The sequence below is a fragment of the Hypanus sabinus genome, chromosome 29 (genome assembly GCF_030144855.1).
Source record: "Hypanus sabinus isolate sHypSab1 chromosome 29, sHypSab1.hap1, whole genome shotgun sequence".
NCBI classification, from domain to species: Eukaryota; Metazoa; Chordata; class Chondrichthyes; order Myliobatiformes; family Dasyatidae; genus Hypanus; species Hypanus sabinus.
The window spans coordinates 19894197-19917321 of record NC_082734.1 but is presented as its reverse complement, the minus strand read 5'-3'; the positions used below and the strand labels follow the sequence as shown (position 1 = coordinate 19917321).

Here is a 23125-nt window from a genome sequence, read left to right as displayed (position 1 = left end):
TTTTCCTCAGCTGGCTGAAGACTATGCAGGCAAACAGGGGCAAATAGTGAATTTTGTCATTGGCGTCTGCTTAGAAGAGGCTCCTGAGAAATGGAAAATGCTTCAAATTTTTAGGGTGCAGTTAAGGTACCTGATTGTTGGTGTGATGTGTGGGAGAGAGGGTTAGTAGAATATCTGGGTCTTTTAGGTTTCTGTGTGAGGCTGATTCCCTCTTATACCTGAGTGGAGTCATCAGCAATGGCTTGGAACTTGGCCTCTGTGCAAATACACAAATACGGTTTTTGCACTCTAACTCATTGCGAAGGGTTAAGGTGATCTTGGTTCTGGAATAAGGATGATGAAGGTTGAACATTTTCTCATTCCCTCTGTGAGTCCGCACCTCTCCAGCTGAAGGTCGTAAGGATTGCGATAAAGCATTACAGCAAGAGGAGGTTTTGTTCTTGACCCCAATCAGTACTGGAATTGGAGCAACATGCACAAAATGCTGGAGAAGCTCAGCAAGTCAGGCAGCATCCATGAAGGGGAACCTCGGCTTGAAGTATCAAATGTTTATTTCCCTCTATAGATGCTGCCTGACTTGCTGAGTTTCGCTGACATTTGAGTAGTTGTGCAAGATCACAGTTAGTGTCACAAATGCAGAATATAACAAATTTCATAAGTATAAACTCTTCTCAGGCTTCCAGCCGGGTACAGGTATCAACTATAACTGATGTTTCAATGACAAACTCTGCCATCTTCTTCAGGGATCATCGAAACATTGGTTACAAACAATACTTGTACCCGGCTGGAAGCCCAAGAAGAGTTTATTTGTTGTATACGCCAGGAAAGCAACAGATCAAACTCTGAAGGTTACCAGGGGTCAAAAACAACCATGCACAGTTGTTACTTTGCTTCCCTAATTTTTTCTTGGATTTGTTGCATGATAAAGATCGTGTCCATTGGAGCTCTTGATAGAAGGGATCAACATTATGAATCTGGACGGAATTCTTTGAGGTGAATTGGGGGGCTTTGCAATGACATGCCCAGTGTCAGGTAGCAGGATGACCTCTGTGTAATTCTGACCAAAGGAACATCATCTTTCTTAAAGATGATACCCCATTATGGAGGGAGAAAAATTGTTATCACGTTCACTCACATTTTATAGTCATTCAGCAGGCACTTCATCTGTTCCAGAGACTTAGTTTCTCAGCCGTCAGATAGTCCCTCCGTTTGCATCTGGTGTGGTTCCAGATTTCACCAAGCGTGACTCTATCTGTTCCTGACAAGCTTTGACGTATGAGTTGTGGAGAGTGTATTGACCGGCTGCATCACAGCCTGGTATGGGAACACCAGACAGACAGACAGACATCCCGAGGGAAATTGGGTTTCGTTACAGTCGCACCAACCAAGAATAGTGAAGAAATATAGCAATATAAAACCATAAATAATTAAATAACAATAAGTTACCCAAGTGGAAACAAGTCCAGGACCAGCCTATTGGCTCAGCGTGTGTTACTGTGAAAGAAAAAAACATACAACAAATAGCGTAAGTTAGAAAAGTAAGAAAACTAGTCGGAGCAGCTGTAACAGGCTGCACGCGACGACGTGCCTTTGAACAGAACACCCTAAAGGTAGCGGATTCATCCCAGTACATCTCCTAACCTTTGAGCACATCTACACGAAACACGCTGTTGTAGTATAGTAGGATCCACCATTAAAGATCTTTACCACCCCGGCCATGCTCTTTCCTCACTGCTGTCACCAGGTAGAAGGTACAAGAACCTCAGGATACCTGTACCCGGCTGGAAGCCTGAGAAGAGTTTATTCTTTTGAAATTTGTTATATTCTGCATCTGTGACACTAACTGTGATCTTGCACAACTATTCAAATTTCAGTGAAACTCAGCAAGTCAGGCAGCATCTATAGAGGGAAATAAACATTTGATACTTCAAGCCAAGGTTCCCCTTCATGGATGCTGCCTGACTTGCTGAGCTTCTCCAGCATTTTGTGCATCTCTACTTTTACATGTAAGTAAATATAATGAAAGTGATGTGCTTTTTTTCCCTCAAAAGATTGTTGCGCCTGTGTGGTGCGTTTATTAACTCTTTCTTGATGAGTCATTTTCTTCACAAAGCTTGGCTTTCAGATATTTGTGGAGTCAGGAATTTCAGACTAATGGTTTGTTATGTTACTAAGATGAGATAATGTAAGCGGATGTTAGCTTGATTTATTGTATAGGACCAGCCAAAGGCTATGAAAGCCATTGTAGATTCATAGAAACATGCAGCACAGGAACAGTTCATTCAGTCTGACTCATCCATTTTGACCAAGTAACTGAATCTCACTGCCTCTGTTTGGACCTTATCACACTAATTCTTTTTTCTCCATGTAAATTCATAAATATAAATTTATTTATATTTGCATTTACACAGTTTGTTTTCTTTCCGATGCTCATTTAGAGTTACTGTTCTATAGCTTTACTGAGTATTCCCACTGGAAAAAAAATCTCAAGATGTATATGTGGTACGTGCAGTACGTACTCTGATTATAAAATTTATTTTGAACTTTCTTCTCCTGAAGTCCCTTACCCTTAATGGTTAACATACTTCAGATATCTGGTCAGCAAACCACACTTACACATATTTTTTGTTATTTTCTCCCAGAATCGTTGTCTACCCATACGGTGACAGGAATTGTTGGAGAAAGTTCTCTTCTGCCTTGCTTGGACTCTAAGTTGGGAATAAAAGTCAATAATGAGATACGTGTTTACTGGCAAGTGAAGTCCAAGTGCATTTATGCCTTTTACTCAGGTCAGGAGCATCCCGACCAGAACTACAGCCACAGAGCAAAGCTATTTTCCACAGAATTTAAACAAGGTAACTTCTCCCTCCTTCTGACTGACCTCCAAGTGAGTGATGAAGCCAACTACATCTGCCTCATTCAGTTGAAAACGCCGTCTTTGAATTACGACGTGGTGCTACAAGTTACAGTGACATTGCAAATAGCAGGTAAAGATTTGCTTTTTGTTTTTAAACTTCTCTCGATCAGAGCAAGGGTAGTGACAAATTGGAAGGGAAAGCCAAATTGAAAGGATCTGCCGTATACTATGGAAAATGGAGCTTGCTTGAGAAATGGGGTCGACACACAAAGGAGCTGGGGGAACTCGATGTGCCAGGCAGCATCTCTGTAGTGAAATGGAGAATGGATGCTTTGGGTCGAGACCCTTCAGCAGAACTTGTGTTTGAAATGGGTGCGTCACTTCCTACGTTGTAGTTGTCGGTTGCCCTTCTAATGGCGCAGTGTACAGGGAGGGTCTCCAGTGCAAGTTTGTTTGGACCCAGCAGTGAGTGATTATGGATAGATCCCAGCTGCAGACCGGGACGGTTCTTGGACAAGAAAAAAAACTAAGCAGCGACCAGTGGTTCGTATAAAAGATCAAGAATTTATTAAGCACAAAATTGCATACTTAGCCATGGGCAAGAATGGCTGAATGCCTGTGGCCTCTGAAAGTACCCCAGACACAGTGGTATGTTCTGCTGGTAACCTTCCAAATCAGTGCAAAGCCTGTGCAAGTACATCTCCTATGTTATTCCTCAATCCTCAGACTCAATCAATGTCCTCACTTAGTTTGTAAAAGGTCCACTGCCTTTTTTTGGTTCTAGTGTTTAAGCCACAGCCAACATGGATTAACTTTCTCACCTCACCCAGTTTGGAGGCTGATTGTATTTTGGCCTGTTCACTGATTCTATGTTTCTACATGTTCAATTTCTCTACTTTTACATGCAAGTAAATATAATGAAAGTGATGTGCTTTTCTCCCCCTCAAAAGATTGTTGCGCCTGTGTGGTGCGTTTATTAACTCTTTCTTGATGAGCCATTTTCTTCACAAAGCTTGGTTTTCAAATATTTGTGGAGTCAGGAATTTCAGACTGATGGTTTGTTATGTTACTAAGATGAGATCATGTAAGCAGATGTCAGCTTGATTTATTGTATAGGAGCAGCCAAAGGCTATGAAAGCCATTGTAGATTCATAGAAACATGCAGCACAGGAACAGTTCATTCAGTCTGACTCATCCATTTTGACCAAATAACTGAATCTCACTGCCTCTGTTTGGACCTTATCACACTAATTCTTTTCTCTCCATGTACTTCCTAGACTTTGTGATCTCCTGGAATTTGCTTATTCATCTTCCAGTGTTAGGAACTTCCCTTCATATTCCTTCAAAGGTTCAAAGCACACTTATTATCAAAGAAAGTATAAATTATACACCTTGAAATTTGTCTGCTTGCAGGCAGCCATCAATCTCCTCAGGATGTGGAAATGCTGCTGTGCTTTTTCGACCAAAGAGGTGGTGTTGAGGGTCCAGGTGAGATCGTGCGTTGTGTGCACTCTCAGAGAGGAGCTGTGGGAGATGTGCAGGGAGGAGTGGTCAGCCTGTACCCTCCTGGAGTCCACAATCATCTCTTTGGTCTCGTCCACTTTGAGACTCGAGCTGTCGCCTTGTTTGCCGACATACAAATAAGCAATGATTCTTTCGATATTCCTTCACTGGATGTCGGCCTTGTTGGGAGGCTGGCATTTATTTCCCTATTCCAAGTTGCCCGTGGAATGAAAGCTTAAAGAAGTAGATTGTCAAGTAAGCTTGGCTATGGGGAGAAAAGTCTTCGACTTCCTCCCAGCATTTCCCTGGCGAATCTGCCAGATACTGTTGTTGGATGACAGTCCTTTCCTGCTGGTCTGTTTTTACAGTGAATCAGTAAAAGAATTACATCCGGCCAGATGCATACAAGTTCCAATGAAACAGATTTAATAAAGGCTAGGATTCCTTAATCTTTACTTAAGGTCAAGAGATTACAAGCTTAATATCTCAACTCATGCTGTGACACTTTCCCTTCTTTAATCCCCTGCACTTTGAACTAAGGGGGAATGTATTCGCATTCCAGAGGTCAGTGCACTGATGATCTGATAAACATGATGTTTGGTGACTAACCAAGACACCCTTCCCATGGCCTTAATATGTCTGACTGAGTTTTAAAATGAACAACACCTATAAGGAGCTCAAATTGGAGCTACCCTTTCTTCGATTTCAGACACACCAGTCCCCTGACTGGTTTCTGTTTCAACTTTTCACTACATTACAGAATTAATTCTGAATTGCCTTCCAGTTTCAAAACAGTGGGATACTAATTTTTTTCTATTTCAATAATTTGAAGCGGGAGTTGGATTCAATACAGTAGTATAAATCTGGGTGGCCTGTTTCTGTGCTGTAGTGCTTTAATGACTCTATAATTCCAGGTTACAAAAGGAGTACACTTTAGGCGCAGAATACAAAATTGAGACCTCTCCCCTCCTGCTCTGTGATTTTTGAAGGTAGCTAATTGTACATTCACTTGAAAAGACTTGTTAAGTTGGTCACTCCTCTTGGAACTCATTGTGAGCTTCGGTATGGAATCTGTTTGGTTCAGTAATTGCCATACTCTTTCAAGCGTGCTCTCTGCCTGACTCAACAGTTTTTGAATAACAGCAATCTATAGGCTCTTGGGTGACAGCCAGAGAGCTCTATTTAAAAGTAGCATTGCGAATGCGGTAAACTTGAGGACAGTCAAAACCAAAGACCAGACACATATCTCTCCCTATCCTACCTTCTGTGTCTCCCTCAGCCCGTCCCCATGCCCCTCTCCCCCACTTACACATTCCCCCCGTCTCCTTGCTCCCTCTCGTGCCTTGAATTTATCCATCCCGATTCTCCCTTTCTCCTCTCTTCCCCTTCTCTCCCCAGTCGCTCTCTCTGCTACCCTTCTCTCTCGTCTCTCCCCTCTCCTCTCTTCCCACTGCACCACCCTGACGATGCATGTGGTCATTAACAGTTAGGTCGATTTCTGAATGCTGGGGCCATGAAGTGTCTCCACTGTACATCTGCCTCTCACTGTTAGTGAACAAGCATTTGGCCATCCTCGCACAGAACTTGTGCTGAAGTTCAGCCACTGCTGTCTTTGGAGTTGGTTTATTATTTCCCATGTACTGAGCTGCAGTGAAAACTTGTCCTGCATACTGTTCATACCGATCCTGACGCAGTGCATTGAGGTAGAACAAAGTAAACCAATACCGCAATTCAGAGTAAAGTGTAAGCAATAAACTGCGAGGAAAGGGCAGCACAGAAGCGTAGAGGTTAGCAGCTTGGCGCGTTCCAGGGCTTGGAGTTCAATCCGCTGCCGTTCTGTAAGGAGTCTCTCTACGCCCTCCCCCTGGAATATGTGGGGTTCCCCCCCCCCCCCGGTGCTCCAGTTTCCTCCCACAGTCCAAAAACATACTGGGCAGGTGAATTGGTCGTTGTAAATTGTCCCGTGATTGGGCTAGGCTTAATCGGGGTTGCTGGGCTGGTGTGGTTTGAAGGGCCGGAAGGGAGTGGTCTGCACTGTGTCGCGAAATAAAATAAATCAAATCATAACAAGATAGATTGTGATGTCAAGAGGCCATCCTATTGTACCAGGGAATCATCCGATAGTTTTATAATAGCAGGGGTAGTATCTGTCCTTGAGCTCAGACAACTCACATGTGTCAAAGTTCCCCAGACAAGCAGTGTGACGGATTACTTCTAGCAGTACTGGCCAGGACTTGAGGGAACCCCTTCAATCTGAGTTAAGGTTGTGCTGTGGGATCACCCCTGATCCACTTTGTGTAAGATCTCGGCTGGCAGACGTTGCTCAGTCAGCACCTTGCTGGTGCCTGTGGTCAGGCTCTGCTTTAATGGAAACCGCAGCCTGGAGAATCAAAAGCATAATGGTTAGCCACCAGATCACACCTCACACCTAGCTCTGTCCTCTCCCCCTTTGAAGTTGCCTGTGTGTCATTGGCCACACGCCTCTCTCTGGGGACTTTCTATTGATACCATCCTCTTCTAATGTCTGTTGTGACAGTTTCTGCCAATTCGCTTCATGGGGTTGTTTGCACCCGGGCCTCTCTTGCACTAAGTGTGAAGTATGACCCAGTGACTTGGCGCACGATAATGTGGCTTCCTTTCATCTTGCTTTCACCACTGTTCAGATGGCAATGAAGGGGCGCACAGGAGTGAGATATACCAGCTAGTTGAGTGGTATCCCAGCAACAACCTGGCACTCAACGTCAACAAGACCAAAGAGCTGATTGAGGACTTCCGGAAGGGTAAGATGAGGGAACTCGAACCAATCCTCGTCAAGGGATCAGAGGTGGAGAGAGTGAGCAATTTCAAGTTCCTGGATGGCAATACCTCTAACCTGGACGCAGCATATTGATGCAGCTATAAAGAAGGCAAGGCAGTGGCTATATTTCACTAGGAGTTGGAGGAGATTTAGTTTGTCACCTAAAACACTCGATGCACTGGGGAGAGCATTCTGAACGGCTGCATCACCGTCTGGTATGGGGGACGGGGCTGTTGTACAAGGTCGAAGTAAGTTGCAGAAACTTGCAAAACTAGTCAGGTCCATCATGAGTCCGAGGCTCTGTAGAATCCAGCATCTTCAAGGAGTGATGCCTCAGGAAGGTGGCATCCATCACTAAGGACCCCCACCACCCAGGACATGCCCTCTTCTCCTTGCTACCATCAGGAAGGAGGTACAGAAGCCTGAAGGCATCCACTCAACGACTGAGCAACAGCTTCTTCCCCCTGCCATCCGATTTCCAAATGGACATTGAACCCAAGAACACTATATCACTACTTTTTTCCATTTCTGTTTTTTGCACTACTTATTATAAGTTAACTATTTAATAGGCATATATATACTTAATGTAATTCAGTTTTTTTTCCTCTCTATATTTTTTATCATGTATTGCATTGAACTGCTGCTGCAAAGTTAACAAATGTCACGACACATGCCAGTGACATTAAACTTGATTCTGCTCCCTCCCCTGTAACTCTACTCCAGAGAGTCTCCTTTGTCGTGAGAAAACTACTAACTCATTCTGTTGGCTCCATCTCTCTGGCAGATACATTATCATTTAGAATTAGCGCAGTTTCAAGTTAATATGGATAGTGCCAAGTAAATGTTGAACTGGGAAATCTGAAGCCTGAGCCCTGGTCAACATTGACAGCACTGTGCTGGTTCTTGTAGTACTACTAGGGTGAAAAGTCCAGTGTACTGCAAGTAGAGCTGGATTCTCACATACAACACAGAACATTACAGCATGGTGCAGTGCAGGCCCTATGTTATGCTGATCTTTCAATCTACTCTAAATCTAATCCTTCCCTCCTACATAGCCCTCCATTTTTCTGTCACCCGTGTGTCTATCTAAGAGTTAAAGATTCCTAATGTGCACGTTGTACACAGCCAGCACTGACATCCCCCTATATTCCAATCATTTAAAAATGACCCCCCGTATCAAGCACTTCTGCCCTGGAAAAAAGTCTCTGACTATCCACTTGACCTATGCTTCTTCTCATCTAATACACCCCTCATCCTCCTTCACTCCATGGAGAAAAGCCTTAGCTCCCCTCAACCTACTCTCATAAGACATGCTCCTCATAAGACAGGTCCATTATAAAGAAAGCACGGCAGAGCCTTTACTTTATTGGAAGTTTGCCAAGACTCAGCTTGTCATCTGAAACTTTGACAAACTTCTATGGATGTGCAACGGAGAGTATACTGTCTGGTTGCATCACAGCCTGCTATGGAAACACCAATTCCTTGAACGGAAAAGCCTACAAAAATAGTGGACACAGCACAGTCTATCATGCTAAAAGCTTCCCCACCATTGAGTACGTCTACAAGGAGCATTGTCTTAGGAAAGTAGCATCTATCATCAAGGACCACTGCCACCCAGGCCATGCTCTGTTCTCGCTGCTGCTACTAAGAAAGAGGTACAGGAGCCTCAGGTTCTACACTACCAGGTTCAGGAACAATTATTACCCCTCAACTATCAGGCTCAGTATTTAATATCTTTGTCCCCTCAAAACTAATCTGTAAACTCTAAGATTTGGGCCTGAATGCCTACTTTGCAGTTGGATCCTGAACTTCCTCACTGGCAGATTCCAGTCAGTTTGGCGAAAACATCTCCTCCACAATCTCCATCAGCACAGGAGCGCCACAGGGCTGTGTGCTTAGTCCCCTGCTCCTAGCCCTGCTGGAGGTTCTCCGCCCGAAATGTTGACTGTATTCTTTTCCATAGCTGCTGAGTTCCTCCAGCATTTTGTGTGTCTCCCCCTGCTCTACTTGCTTTACACCTACGACAGTGTGGCCAAGTACAGCACCAACACCGTACGTAAGTTTGCTGACGACACCACTGTTGTGGGCTGAATTAAAGGTGGTGATGAATCAGCAAACAGGAGAGACTGAAAACTTGTCAGAGGGGTGTAATAATATCAACCTCTCACTCAATGTCAGCAAGACCAAGGGACTGACTGTAGACTTCAGGAGAGGGAAACCAGGGGTCCATGAACCAGTATCCATCGAAGGATCAGAGGTGGAGAGGGTCGGTTACTTTAAATTCCTGGGTGTCACTATCTCAGAGGACCTATCCTGGACCCGTCATATAAATTAAATTTCAAAGAAAGCACAACAGAGCTTCTACTTCCTCAGGAGTCTGTGGCGATCCGGCATGTCATCAAAAGCCTTGCGAACTTCTATAGCTGTGAGGTGGGAAGAGTGCTGACCGGCTGCATTACAGCCTGGTATGGGAGCACCAATGCCTTTGAGCAGAAAACCCTGCAAAAAGTAGTAGATTTGGCCCAGTACACCATGGGTAAAGCCCTCCCAACCACGGAGCACATCTACATGAAATGTTACCGTAGAAAAGCAGCATCCACCATCAAGGATCCTCACACCCAGGCCACGCTCTTTTCTCAATGCTGCCATCAGGTACAAGTTACAGGTACCTCAGGATTCACACCGCCAGGTTCAAGAACAGTTACTACCCCTCAACCAGCAGGCTCTTGAACAGAAGGGGATAACTACACTCATTCTATTTCTGGTGATCCCACAGCCCATGGTCTCACTTTAATGACTCTTTATCTTGTTACTTCATACTTGTTATTTATTGTAATTTATTTATATTTGCATTTGCACTGTTCGTTGTGCATTGATCCTGTTTACAGTTACTGTTCTATAGATTTGCTGAGTATGCCCGCAGGAAAAAGAACCTCAGGGTTGTATGTGGTGACATGTATTACTCCGATAATATATTTTACTTTGAACTTTGAACTCTTGAACCAGAGGAGATAACTTCACTCCACTTCATTTGCCCCATCACTGAACTATTTCCACAACCTATGGACTCACTTTCAAGGACTCTACAATTCAAATTTCGATATTTATTGCTTATTTTTTTCTTCTTGTATTTGCAGTTTGTTGTCTTCTGTATATCGGTTGTTTGTCCATCTTTGTTGTGTGTGGTTTTAAATTGATTCTATCGTGTTTCTTTATACTTACTGTGAATGCCCACAAGAAAATGTGTGGTGACGTGTATGAACGTTGATAATGAATTTACTTTGAACTTTGAACGTGCTCCCTAATCCAGGAAAGTCATCTCCGTACCCTCTCTAAAGCTTCTACGTCCTTCTTACAGTGAGACGACCGGAACTGTCTAACTGTCCAAGTATTGTCTAACTGGTTTTATAGAGCTCACAGCTCCAGAGATCCAGGTTCAGTCGTGACCTGTGATGGTGTCCTCCCTGCGTTTGCATGAGCTTCCCCAGGGTTCACTAGTTCTCCCCACTACCACCCCACCCCCTGTATCGCGAAGACATGTGGGTTAATAGGTTAATTGAACGCTAAGTTGCTCCCAGTTTGTAGGTGAGTGGTATAATCTGACTGGGGTAGGATAGGGTAAGGGTGCTTGACGATGGATGGGGAGGGGGACCTTGGTGGGTGGATTTTTATGCTGTACCACACTATAATTCTAGGCTTCAGTGACATGGGTTGTATTCCACCACGACAGCTGGGGAATCTCTTATTTAAATTCAAGTAATAACGTGCCCAGCTTTCAGTTACAAACAGATGCTCCCTGTCATGAAGCAATTAATTGCCATAACAACCCATTTGAAAGGAAGTGGGCCTGGCAGTGCTCCTACAATCCAAAATGTCAACCATCCCACTGCCCCTGCCTCCACAGATACTGCCTGGCCCACTGAGTTACTCCCACAGGCTGTTTCATGTTGTCCCTATCTTGTCTGGCTTAGATACCTCCTCAGTCCACGGGCAATTAGAATTGATAAAACAGATGCCCTTTCTGGTGATGGCTACCCCCGAGTGAGTAATTGAATGGTCAGCTTGAAGCTCTGGGATACAAGCGGAAAACTGGGGAATATTGATCCATGCTCGGTAATTACCGGAAGTGACGTGGTCTGACTGATAAAACTGACTGGCAGTTTCTGCGATCGACCACTAATGTCCATTTTCATTTCTAGCCCACTACAAAGACCCTGAACTGACCGTAGAGGGAGAACAGAATGAAGGGAAGCCCATGAGGCTGACTTGCTCCTCGTGCGGCGGTTATCCAAAACCAACTGTGCATTGGACCAGTGGCTTCCTGGACATCGATAAAAACAGAACGGCCAAGGTTTACACTAATTGTTCTTCTGAGCACCTCTGCAATATTACCTCCACTCTGCGGATCCACAGCCCAGTAAACAACGTTACCTGCAAAATATACAACGCTAAGCTGAAGGAGAATAAAACCGCAACGTACGTTAGGGGTAAGTGAAAATCGCAAACACACCTTTCTCCTTAAAATTTCCTTAAATATAGATGTTGAGTGTAGAGGCGGAGATATGTCCCTACCAAAGGAGGTGTCAGGTGCTCCTTCCCTCCCCTAGCCTGCGGGTCACCCTTGGGCAAGGTGTAGCACCTGCTTCGCCCCCGATCAGGGTCACTTGAAGCCATGGGAGTGGGTGCTGGACGGTCGTACGAGCAGATGGTGCACATCACAAGTCCTGGTTATGCGGCCGCTGACACCAGGCAGACAATCCTGGAAGAGTGTTGGTAATGGCAGGGGGTGGGAGGGTGGTCACCCGTCGTGTAAAGACACTGCCTGGAAGAAGGAAATGGCAAACCACTTCTGTAGAAACATTTGCCCAAGAGCGATCATGGCCATGGAAAGACCACGAGTGTCCACGTCGTACGACACGGCACATAATGGTGAAGTCATATGGCATGGTGCATAATGATGATGTCATATGACAGCCCCTAACGAGCGAAATATAAATGACAAGCTTAGTGCGTTTGTTGGAAAGTTTCAGGGGTCTCAATCAAAAGCGTTGCATCTGTTTCTCCTTGCAAGATGTGCCCTGACCTGCTGAGATTTTCTGGCATTAGTTTTTTCATGGTAACAGATTCTTCCAGCCCAACAAGCTCGTGCCATTCAGTTACACCCATGTGACTGGTTAACCTATTAACCATGTGACTGGTTAACCTATTAACCATGTGACTGGTTAACCTATGAACGTTGTTCTGGATGCGAGTGGAAACTGGGGCACCCAGAGGAAATCAACACATTCATGGAAGGATGTACAAATTCCATACAGACAGCAGTGGAATTGAACCTGGATCACTATCGCTGTAACAGGGTTGTAAGAACTGTAGCGCTACAGTGTTGTCCATTTTCCATTTTAATTTTAGATTTCTAGCATTTGCAGATTTCATTTAATGTTTTATTTTCACTGAGATGATAATCCTGTTCTGCTTTAGTCCTTAATTTGCAGAGTACCGATTTCGCAATCCATGCCAAAGCAGTTCTTTAATCAGTTACAGCTGCTGTCAAAATTATTTATCCTTTGAGGGACTTCAGAGGGGAATTTGATCCTGTGTTCATTACAAAACTTTAAAAAAAATAACAACTTAGTACATCTGCAGTTTCTGGCAATGATTCCAGAGCTCTGGTGCCTTTGAACCCTGCCAGCTTTTATTAAGGGCTTTCACCTGAAACATTTAACCCTCTCCTTCCCTCTCCTTGCACTTGACAAGCATTTTCAGCCTTTTCTGATTGTGTTTCAGATTTCCAACATCTAAAGGGTTTCCTTATTTTTTTCCTCTCTTGATTGTCATTTAAAACCATAAGATATAGGAGCAGATTTAGGCCATTTGGCCCATCGAGTCTGCCATTTCATCATGGCTGCTCTATTTTCCCCCTCAGCCCCAATCTCCTGCCTTCTCCCCATATCCCTTCATGCCTTAACTAATGAAGAACCTATCAACTTCAAATATGAGGGGTGATTGATAAGTTTGTAGCCTAAGGTAGAAGGAGTCAATTTTAGAAAAACTAGCACATTTATTTTTCAACATAGTCCCCTCTTACATTTACACACTTAGTCCAGCAGTCGTGGAGCATATGGATCTTGGATCTCCAGAAAGTGTCCACAGCATGGGTGATTGATAAGTTTGTGGCCTAAGGTAGAAGGAGATGAGTTATACAGCTCATTACATGCACATGTAGTTCAACTCTTTGAGTGATTATGCAGAAAGTTTGAACCTCAGGTATAACTCATTGGGATGATTGATAAGTTTGTGGCCTAAGTTAGAAGGAGATGAGTTATTAACTTCAAACTTTCTGCATAATCACTCAAAGAGTTGAACCGCATGTGCATGTAGCAAGAGCTGTATAACTCATCGTATACCCAATGACTTGGTTTCCACAACAGCCCGTGGTAATGAATTGCACATATTCACCACGCCTGGCTGAAGAAATTCCTCCTCATCTCTGTTCTAAAATAGTTTCCTTCTACCCTGAGGCTGCGTCCTCTGGTCTTAGACTCCCCTCACCATAGGAAACATCCTCTCCAAATCCACCCCATCAAGGCCTTTCAGCATTTCATTTCTCCAGGAATGAGCTGTGGAGCCTGTCAAGTTGGGGTAAGTTAATCTACTTATACAAAGAGGAAGTTCTCAAGGGCATTCTCAAGTCAGTAAGATTCCTCTTCCGCACGAAGGTTTGATAAACGTGCTCAGAATTTTGTTAGTGTAAAATAAATGCAGCTATTTTCCACTTAACGATTTGTACTTACTGTTCATTTTACTTATTGAGATACAGTGCGGAATATACCCAGACCCTCTCGTCCATGTACTTATCTAGATTTCTCTTAAATGCTAAAATCAAACCCGCTTCCACCATTTCCGCTGGCAGCTCGATCCCGGCCTCCCCACCCTCAGAGTGAAGACGTTGCCCCTCATGTCCTCCTTAAACGTCTCACCTTTCACCCTTAACCCTTGACCTCTAGTTCTGCTCACCCAATATCAGTCGAAAAAGCCTGCTTGCATTTACCCTCTCATAATTTTGAATGTAGTCTGTAATTTGTTTAAAGGCGACTGTCAGCGCTGGTCTCTGCCTGAGCCCATAAGTTACTTCTCATAGCTGCTGCTCATTTTGGCAACTTTGAAGCATTAAATGCAATTTATAATTTTATGGACTATTGATTGTATTCTCCATGCCTACAAAGATGATGCAAACATTTTTATTGGCTTTTGTTCTCGGTATTTATATCAATAACCAACGGACATTTTTGTATTTCTACAGATGTACACTTGGTTACTAATAAAAATGCCATAGTTTCTGGGAGTGAAACACATCAGAGATGGACGATACCGATGGTTATCATTGTGGTAATACTGGTGCTCTTGGCAATTTACGTTATCAGGAGACATTTCAACAAGTCTTCAAGTGGTGAGTATTTTATCCTCTTTTGTTCAGCCAAGTGACATTAAAGGGTTCCAAGGTACAACGAGGCTAGGCAACTTGGTATTAAGCATAGCAAACTCTGGAGGGGTGGTTCCTGTCCAAACATCCTGGACTGTAACAACGGGGACCAGGACCAATCCCAACCTTACCGTCAAACCCGTGGACGAAGTGGGTGCTGTTGTAGTGTGGCGCACTGACCTCTATCTTGCTGAGACGAGGTAGCACCTCTCACACTCCTCCTCAAACCTAACCCTCGAAGGGGACCACACTTCGGACCATCACCCCTCCTCATACTTACCCCTTGAAGGGGACCGCATCTCTTGAGTCCATCACTGACCTCATCGACTCCGGACAACTCCCGTCACTGCCACCAATCTCATAGTTCCCAAACTCCACACTGCTCGCTTCTGCCTCGTACTCAAGATCCACAAACCTCACTGTCCAGGCTGGCCTGTTGTCAGCCTGCCCCTGCCCCACCGAACTCGTGTCCTCGTACCTCAACTCCATTCTATCTCCTTTGGTTCAGTCTTGCTGAGGCCAGGCAGTGCCTTTTACACTCCTGTGTCACTTCTCACACCCTTAATCTGGTAGTTTCAATTCCCTGGCCCTGACCGCCTCATTTTCACCATGGATGTTCAGTCTCTATACACTTCAATGCGCCACCCAGAAGGCCTGAAAGCTCTCAGCTTTGTTCTCAGTAAAAGAACCAACCACTGCCCCCCCCCATCACCACCACCCTCCATCTGGCAGAACTGGTCCTCACCCTCAACAATTTTTCCTTCGTCCCCTCCCACTTCCTCCAGACTTGAGAGGCAGCCAAGGGGACCCCCATGGGCCCCAGCTAGGCCTGCCTCTTCACTGGTTTAATAGAAGAGCCCTTGTTCCAAGCCTCCCTGAGTAAGGCTCCCCTCTGTGACATTGGCGACTGCATTGATGTACCCATGCTGAGCTTCCACCCTGTTCTTAAATTCACTCGGTCCACTTCTGACACTTCCCTCCCCTTTCTCCATCGATCTCTCTTTCCATCCCTGGAGACAAACTGTCAACTGATTCCAACAGTTATCTCTTCCCACCCTGTCTCCTGTAAAGATCCCATTCCCTTTTGCCTCTGCTGCATTGTTCCCAGAATGAGGCTTTCCTTTCCAGGACATCAGAGATGTCCCACTCTCTCCAAAGAATGGAGGCTCCCTTCCTCCATAATTGATGATGCCCTCAGCCGCATCTTCTCCATTTCCCGGCATCTGTGCTCACCCCCTCCTCTCGCCATCTCAACAGTGATAGTCTCCCTCATCCTTGCGTACCACCTCATGAGCCCCCGCATCCGACACATCATCCTCCACAACTCCGCCATCTCTAAAGGATTCCTACCACTAAATATATCTTTATGTCATCCCTACCCGCCCTCCACTTTCCACAGGGATTGCTTCCTCCACGATTCCCTTGTTCATTTGTCCCTCCTCACTGATCTCGCTCCCAGCACTTATCCCTGCAAGTGGCCTATGTGCCTCACCATTCACCTCCTCCCTCACCTCAATTCAGGGCCCTAAACAGTCCTTCTAGGTGAGGCAACACTTGCCCTGTGAGTCTGCTGGAGCTGTCTGTTGTGTCTGGTGCTCCCAATGCGGCCTTTACACTGGTGAAACCCATCGTAGATTGTGGGACCGCTTTATTGAGCACCTCTGCTCCATCCACCAAAAGCAGATCTTCCCATTGGCCAAACATATTAATTCCGATTCCCACTGCCGTTCTGGCATGTCGGTCCATGGACTCTTCTTGTGCCAAGATGAAGCCACTTTTAAGATGGAGGAGCAACGCATTATATTCCATCTGGGTAGCCTCCAACCTGATGGCATGAATATCAATTTCTCCTTCCAGCATTTTTTTTAACCTTCCCCTCCCCTCTTCTTCTATTCTCCACTCTGGCCTCTTCCCTCTTCTCACCTCCCGTGGGTCCCCTCCTCCTTCCTTTTCTCCCACGGTCCACTCTCCTCTCCTATCAGATTCCTTCCTCTCCAGGCCTTTACCTTTCCCACTCACCTGGCTTTACCTATCTCCTTCTAGCTGTCCTCCTTCCCTTCCCCACACCTTTATATTCTGGTGTCTTCTCCCTCCCTTTCCAGTCTTGAGGAAGGCTTTTGGCCTATTCATTTCCATAGATGCTGCCTGGTCTGCTGACTTCCTTCACATTTTGTGTGTGTTGCTAAAGGTGGGGGCGGGGGGGGGTGTGGAATCAGGTCCCATCTGATTGTATACAGTTCCAAAGAATAAAATAAAACTAAATTCAAAAGCTGTTGATAAAGAAAGAGTTGTGGAAAGTGAAAAAAGATGGATTTCTGAATTGTGTTTATGGCTAGGCTTAAGAGAATTTTTATTTACAGATCATTTTGGATAGATAAAATGAATTTTGGTCATTTATTTTAATTTTTAAAATCGTAGTTTTCAAGATTGCAGGGAGTGAGGGGTGTAGGACATCAAGAAATGGGAGCCGGAGTAGGTCACTCGCCTGTCCTCCCTGGAGCCGCAGAGTCACGCTACGCAGAACTGCCCTTCGACACGTCATGTTCATCAAGTACCCGTCAGTACTAACCCAGCACAGAAACATCCTTCGGCATGCCACGTTAATGGAGTACTGAATAGCTCAGATCACCACCAGTCAAAATCAAATGCATTGATGGCCCTCCGTTGGTCAGGGTCGAACACAGACATTGCGCCCCAGCTGTCGAAACTGACATGCGAGCCAGGGACAACATAATACGGACAGCAAGCTGTTGGCCGTGCAGCAGGTTAACATTCTGCAGGCAGTTGATCCACTGCCAAAGAAACAGCAGAGAATTATGGAGTCATACAAAACAGAAACTGGGCCTGTGGTACTGGTACTGCCAAGCATCAGCTACTCCCTTATAATAAGCCTACTCTAATCTAATTAAAAAAATTTTCTCCATATTGCCATCAGATTCCACCCCTGACCCAAACAGTCAATGTATTTTCCCACGACCAACGCATGCCTTTGGGGTGTGGGAGAAAGCTAGAGGTCACGGTGGGTGGGGGTGGGGGAAACGTGCAAACTCCACACAGACTGCACCAGCTATCAGGATTAAATCCAGGCGGTGAGGCAGTGCCCCTGTTAGCTGTGTCACCGTGCCCCTCAAGATCAAGAATATGAAAGGTAGCATTACACAGCATGAAAGCAGGCCATTTGGCCCAACTTGCCCAGGCCAGCCACGTTGCCCAATGAGCCGGTCGCTTCTGCCTGCATTTGGAGCCCAGCTCTCTAGAGCTCTCCTACCTCTCCCACATTACATCATGTCGCAATCATTTGGCAGTTATATTCTGTTCATCAGAGTGACTGGAGAATCAGAAATATTTTAGGATTTCTTTAGCAGATATCGGAGTATGCAGGTTCAGCAAGTTTCTTCCAGTCCCACCACAAAAGTACACAGCTCAGCTGTGATGAGTGTTGACATTATTTCTTCTGATTCATTGGCGATTGTGACATTTCCCAGTTGAAAATTACACGCTGCCAAGATTATGTCTGACAGCCTTAGGCCAAAGCAGTGGGAGCATCACAATCTATCTGATCCACGCAGAAGTGGCTGATGTGTGGAGCTCCTTACTGACACCAGGGACCAGGTTTGGAGCAGAGCCCTGGCTCCTTAACCTTATGACATTACAAAAGGCAAGCAGCCTGTCTCTCTCCCCACCACCACCACACACAGGGTTGTTTTAAATTTAAGGCTGTCTGATGTATTTTGCCTTGATTGGTGTCTTTGCTTCAGTCTTCACTTGCCGGACCCCTTTCCACTGCCTTATGTTCATCCAAAATGTGTGATGTACTCTCCTTGGAGCTGCAGTTCTGTTCGCAGCAGATGTAGTCAGGTGGAGTTCAGCTTAAGTTACCAGAGAGTAGCCAGAGCTGAGACACTTGGCTGACCATGTCCAGAGAGTAGCCAGAGCTGAGACACTTGGCTGACCATGTCCAGAGAGTAGCCAGAGCTGAGACACTTGGCTGACCATGTCCAGAGAGTAGCCAGAGCTGAGACACTTGGCTGACCACGTCCAGAGAGTAGCCAGAGCTGAGACACTTGGCTGACCATGTCCCGAGAGTAGCCAGAGCTGAGACACTTGGCTGACCATGTCCAGAGAGAAGCCAGAGCTGAGACACTTGGCTGACCACGTCCAGAGAGAAGCCAGAGCTGAGACACTTGGCTGACCACGTCCAGAGAGTAGCCAGAGCTGAGACACTTGGCTGACCATGTCCCGAGAGTAGCCAGAGCTGAGACACTTGGCTGACCATGTCCAGAGAGTAGCCAGAGCTGAGACACTTGGCTGACCATGTCCAGAGAGAAGCCAGAGCTGAGACACTTGGCTGACCACGTCCAGAGAGAAGCCAGAGCTGAGACACTTGGCTGACCATGTCCAGAGAGTAGCCAGAGCTGAGACACTTGGCTGACCACGTCCAGAGAGTAGCCAGAGCTGAGCCACTTGGCTGACCATGTCCAGAGAGAAGCCAGAGCTGAGACACTTGGCTGACCATGTCCCGAGAGTAGCCAGAGCTGAGACACTTGGCTGACCATGTCCACCTCCAGAGAGTAGCTAGAACTGAGACACTTGGGTGACTTTCTCCCTCTCCAGAGGTTATGAAACAATCCTGCAGCCTCAACTTTGCAACTTTATTAAGGGATTGGACACGCTGGAGGCAGGAAGCATGTTCCCGCTGATGGGTGAGTCCAGAACTAGAGGCCACAGTTTAATAATAAGGAGTAGCCATTTAGAACAGAGATGCAGAAAAACCTTTTCACCCAGAGTGGTGGATATGTGGAATGCTCTGCCCCAGAAGGCAGTGGAGGCCAAGTCTCTGGATGCATTCAAGAGAGAGTTAGATACAGCTCTTACAGATAGCGGTGTCAAGGGATATGGGGAGAGGGCAGGAACGGGGTACTGATTGTGTATGATCAGCCATGATCACAGTGAATGGTGGTGCCGGCTAGAAGGGCCGAATGGCCTACTCCTGCATCTACTGTCTATTGTCTCTTGCAGCGCCTCAGCAAGTCGGAAATCATGCAACCTGTGACAGAGATGGGCTCCATCTGACCCATTGTGTCCATGTCAGCTGAAAAAAAGACTATTAAGACTATTCCCCTCTTTTGTGTCCCAGTCAATGAGTTTCAGTACATCCAGTTACCTTTCAACCTGACACCAGCCAATCATCTACTGCTGCTCTTCGACACCACACCATCGTCATTATGTGCCGTGTCATATGAAGTTGGTGATCATTGTCTTCATGACCACAATTGCTCTTGGCAAATTTTTCTACAGAAATGGTTTTCCATTGCCTCTGGGCAGTGTCTTTACAAGACAGGTGAGCCCCATCCGTTGTCAATACTCTTCAGAGATTGTCTACCTGGTGTCAGTGGTCACATAACCAGGACTTGTGATGTGCACCAGCTGCTCATACGACTGTCCACCACCTGACCCCATGGCTTCACGTGACCCTGATCTGGGGGCTAAGCAGGTGCTACACCTTGCCCAAGGGAAGCCTGCAGACTAGCAGAGAGAAGGAGCACTTTGCACCCCCTTTAGTAGAGATGTATCTCTACCCACCCCCCCACCCATGTGTTTCAATACATCCAAGTACCTTTCAAACCTGACACCACCCTATAAACGACCACCCCTCTCTAACACCACAATCTTTTTATTAAAAACATGTCAGGGTAGTAAAGAAGTCGTATGGCACAGTTACCTTTATTAGTCAAGGCAATGAGTTTAAGGGAAGTTAAACTGCAGCCGTAGAAAAGTCTGGTTACACAACATCTGAAACACCACACTCAGTCTGGCCACCCTGTTATATGAAGTATTTAGAGACCTTGGAGAGGGTGTGGAAGATTTTTACCAGGATGCTGCCTGGATTAGAAGGTCTGTGCTATAAGGAGAAAGTGGATAAAGTTGGGTAGTTTTCTCTGGAGTGCTGGAGGCTGAGGGGAGACTTGATAGAGGTTTATATGATTATGAGAGTAAAACAAAATCAATAAAGATACAGCCTGCATCTTTCTCCTAGGGTTGAAATGTCTAACAGTAGAGGGTCTACATTTAAGATGACGGGGGTAACTTCAAAGGAGTTGTGCAAGGCAAGTCGTTTTTACATAGGGAGTGTTGAATGAGGTGGCAGGGAGGGTACTGTAGGCAAATATGATAGAGGTATTAAAGAGATTCATAGATAGGCATGTGAAGAGAATGGAGGAATATGGTGCAGGCAGAAAGGATTAGTTCATATAGACATTTAATCAGTTAGAGCTCAACCATCAGGCTGTTGACCCAAAGGGGGAAACTTCACTTGCCCCATCATTGAAATGATCCCACAACCAATAGACTCACTTTCAAGGACTCTTCACCTCATGTTCTCAACATCTTTTGCTTATTTATTTATTCCTATTATTTCTTTCTTCTTACTTGCACAGGTTGTTCTCTTCAGCACTGGTTGAATGCCCATGTTGGGTGGCTTTTCATTGCTTCTGATATGGTTATTATTTATTGAGTATACTTGCAAGAAAATAAAAGTTAGGGTTGTATATGGTGACATATATGTACTTTGATAAAAGTGTACTTTGAGCTTTAATTACTAGTTGGAAACTACATCACAGTTGAAGGGCCTGTTCCTGATATGTACTGTCCTATTTTCTATGTTCCCACACACTTCATTAAATGTTCTAACAATTTATATACATGAGAATGTAGGGGGATGATTAGTAGGTTTGCAGGACTCCGAGAAGTAGATTGTCTAAGGATGCATGGTAGGACATGCAGAGTAAATGTCAGGACAGTTGCGTACGCGGTGAACTGAAATCACTGGAGAGACGCAGCTGGTAGATACAAAGCAGTCTTTCATTCGATAAAATGAGACACACTCTGAAGGAAGAGGCCTGTTTGACCCAGTATTACGCGAAATTTTATATACTAAAGATCAAATATACCTACAATGCTTCCTTTGAATTACATATAACTTTCACAGCTCCTTCTTTGCACCCACACTCCGGACACCCAAAATGAATGTTAACCTGCATTGTCTGTTTTTCAATTAACTCCTGTTCGCCTCTGAAAACCTATTGAACAGGGCTACATTTTAAATTTAATCTACAGTCCGCGTTCAGGTCTAAAGATTGGTTGCTGAAATTATTATTCTGCAAGTCCAGAATATGCTCTAACAGCTCCCAAAAAGAGGCCAGATGGTTATATAAGGGAGTGAAGACAGCATTTGGTAGGATTGGCTTCACAGGCTGGTTCATTGAGTGTAAATGTTGGGCTGTCATGTTGAAGTTTCACAAAACACGGGAGTGCACTTGGAGTACTGTGCCGTACAGAAAAGGTGCTACAGCAAAAGGGAGTGCAGGAGAGGTTCAGCAGGATGCTGCCTGGAATGGGGGTCAGGAGATAAGGAGAGATTAGATAGGTTGGGGTTATTCTCACTGGAGCTGAAGGCTGACCTTTATAGAGGTTTATAAATCATGAGGGGCATACATAGGGTACATAGTCAGAGCTTTATCCCTGAGCAGGGGAATCCAGAACTGGAAGCTATAGGTTTAAGGTGCGAGGGGAGGAGTTTAAAGGAGATCTAAGGGGCAAGTGTTTCACACAGAGAATGGTGACTATCTGGAATGAGGTGCCAGAGGAGGTGGTGGAGGCAGGTACAATGACAATGGTTAAAAGGTACTTGGATGGGAAAGGGGTGCAGGGACACAGGCTTCACCATCAGCACGGATGAGGTGGGAGGAAGCCTCTTCCTGTGCTGTATGACTCAATGAATTACCCTAACTTTCAATTTCCTGATTTCTTTGGCCTTCTTGTTAAATAAACCAGGTTCCTCCTTGTTTCACCTATGTCTCATATAATTTAAGAAACCGTGGTTGAATCTCCCCTCGGCTTCCGATGTTCTAAGAAAATGCCACCTGCCGAGATGAACGTACTGGAACTTCCTCATCCCTGGGAAAAGAACTCGTGAAACACCTCTAGCTCCACCACATTCTTCTGTGTAATCCTGTGATCTGAACAGTACTATGCAAATGACTTGACCCAACTGGTGTCTTCTGCAGCTCCAGCCTGACTGCCTGAACCTTGAGTGTTAAAGAAAACTACTCCCTCTCCCTGTGACCATACGGTGCCAGACCCCTAGGCTCACCTACAGTACTGTTAGTCTCCATTCCCTCACCACCTTGCTCTCTTGAGATGCATTTCCTCACCTTCTCCAGATTGAGTTATGGTTGCTCACCCTGTTGATATGTTCCCTTTGGTCTTCAGCTTCTTCGCCACTATCATCCACTCAATGGATCTCTGAGTGAATTGTAAACTACAATACTGTGCAAAAGTCTTTGGCACATACAGTAGATGTAGCTAAGATGCTTAAGACTTTTACACATTTCTATATTTGTCAACTGGGAGCAGAGAGCAAGCTTGAATCTCTAGTAGAAGCAAAGGATGTTGGGAATGGTGATGGAGCGCCGCAGGAGGGGTGTCG

At 45.3% G+C, this 23125-nt stretch overlaps 1 protein-coding gene across 6 annotated transcripts in view; it reads left to right on the top strand.

Annotated features, from left to right (window-relative positions):
• LOC132383099 (ICOS ligand-like) overlaps positions 1-23125 on the top strand; it is a 51994-nt gene that overhangs the window by 24252 nt on the left and 4617 nt on the right. For 4 of the 6 annotated variants that reach the window (XM_059953892.1, XM_059953893.1, XM_059953891.1 and 1 more), the window contains 3 exons: positions 2643-2987; positions 11357-11644; positions 14458-14604. In XM_059953892.1, coding sequence (XP_059809875.1) covers positions 2643-2987; positions 11357-11644; positions 14458-14604 — 780 coding nt within the window. The remainder of the gene's footprint in view (positions 1-2642; positions 2988-11356; positions 11645-14457; positions 14605-23125) is intronic. The other 2 variants (XM_059953895.1, XM_059953894.1) reach the window with 1 other exon arrangement.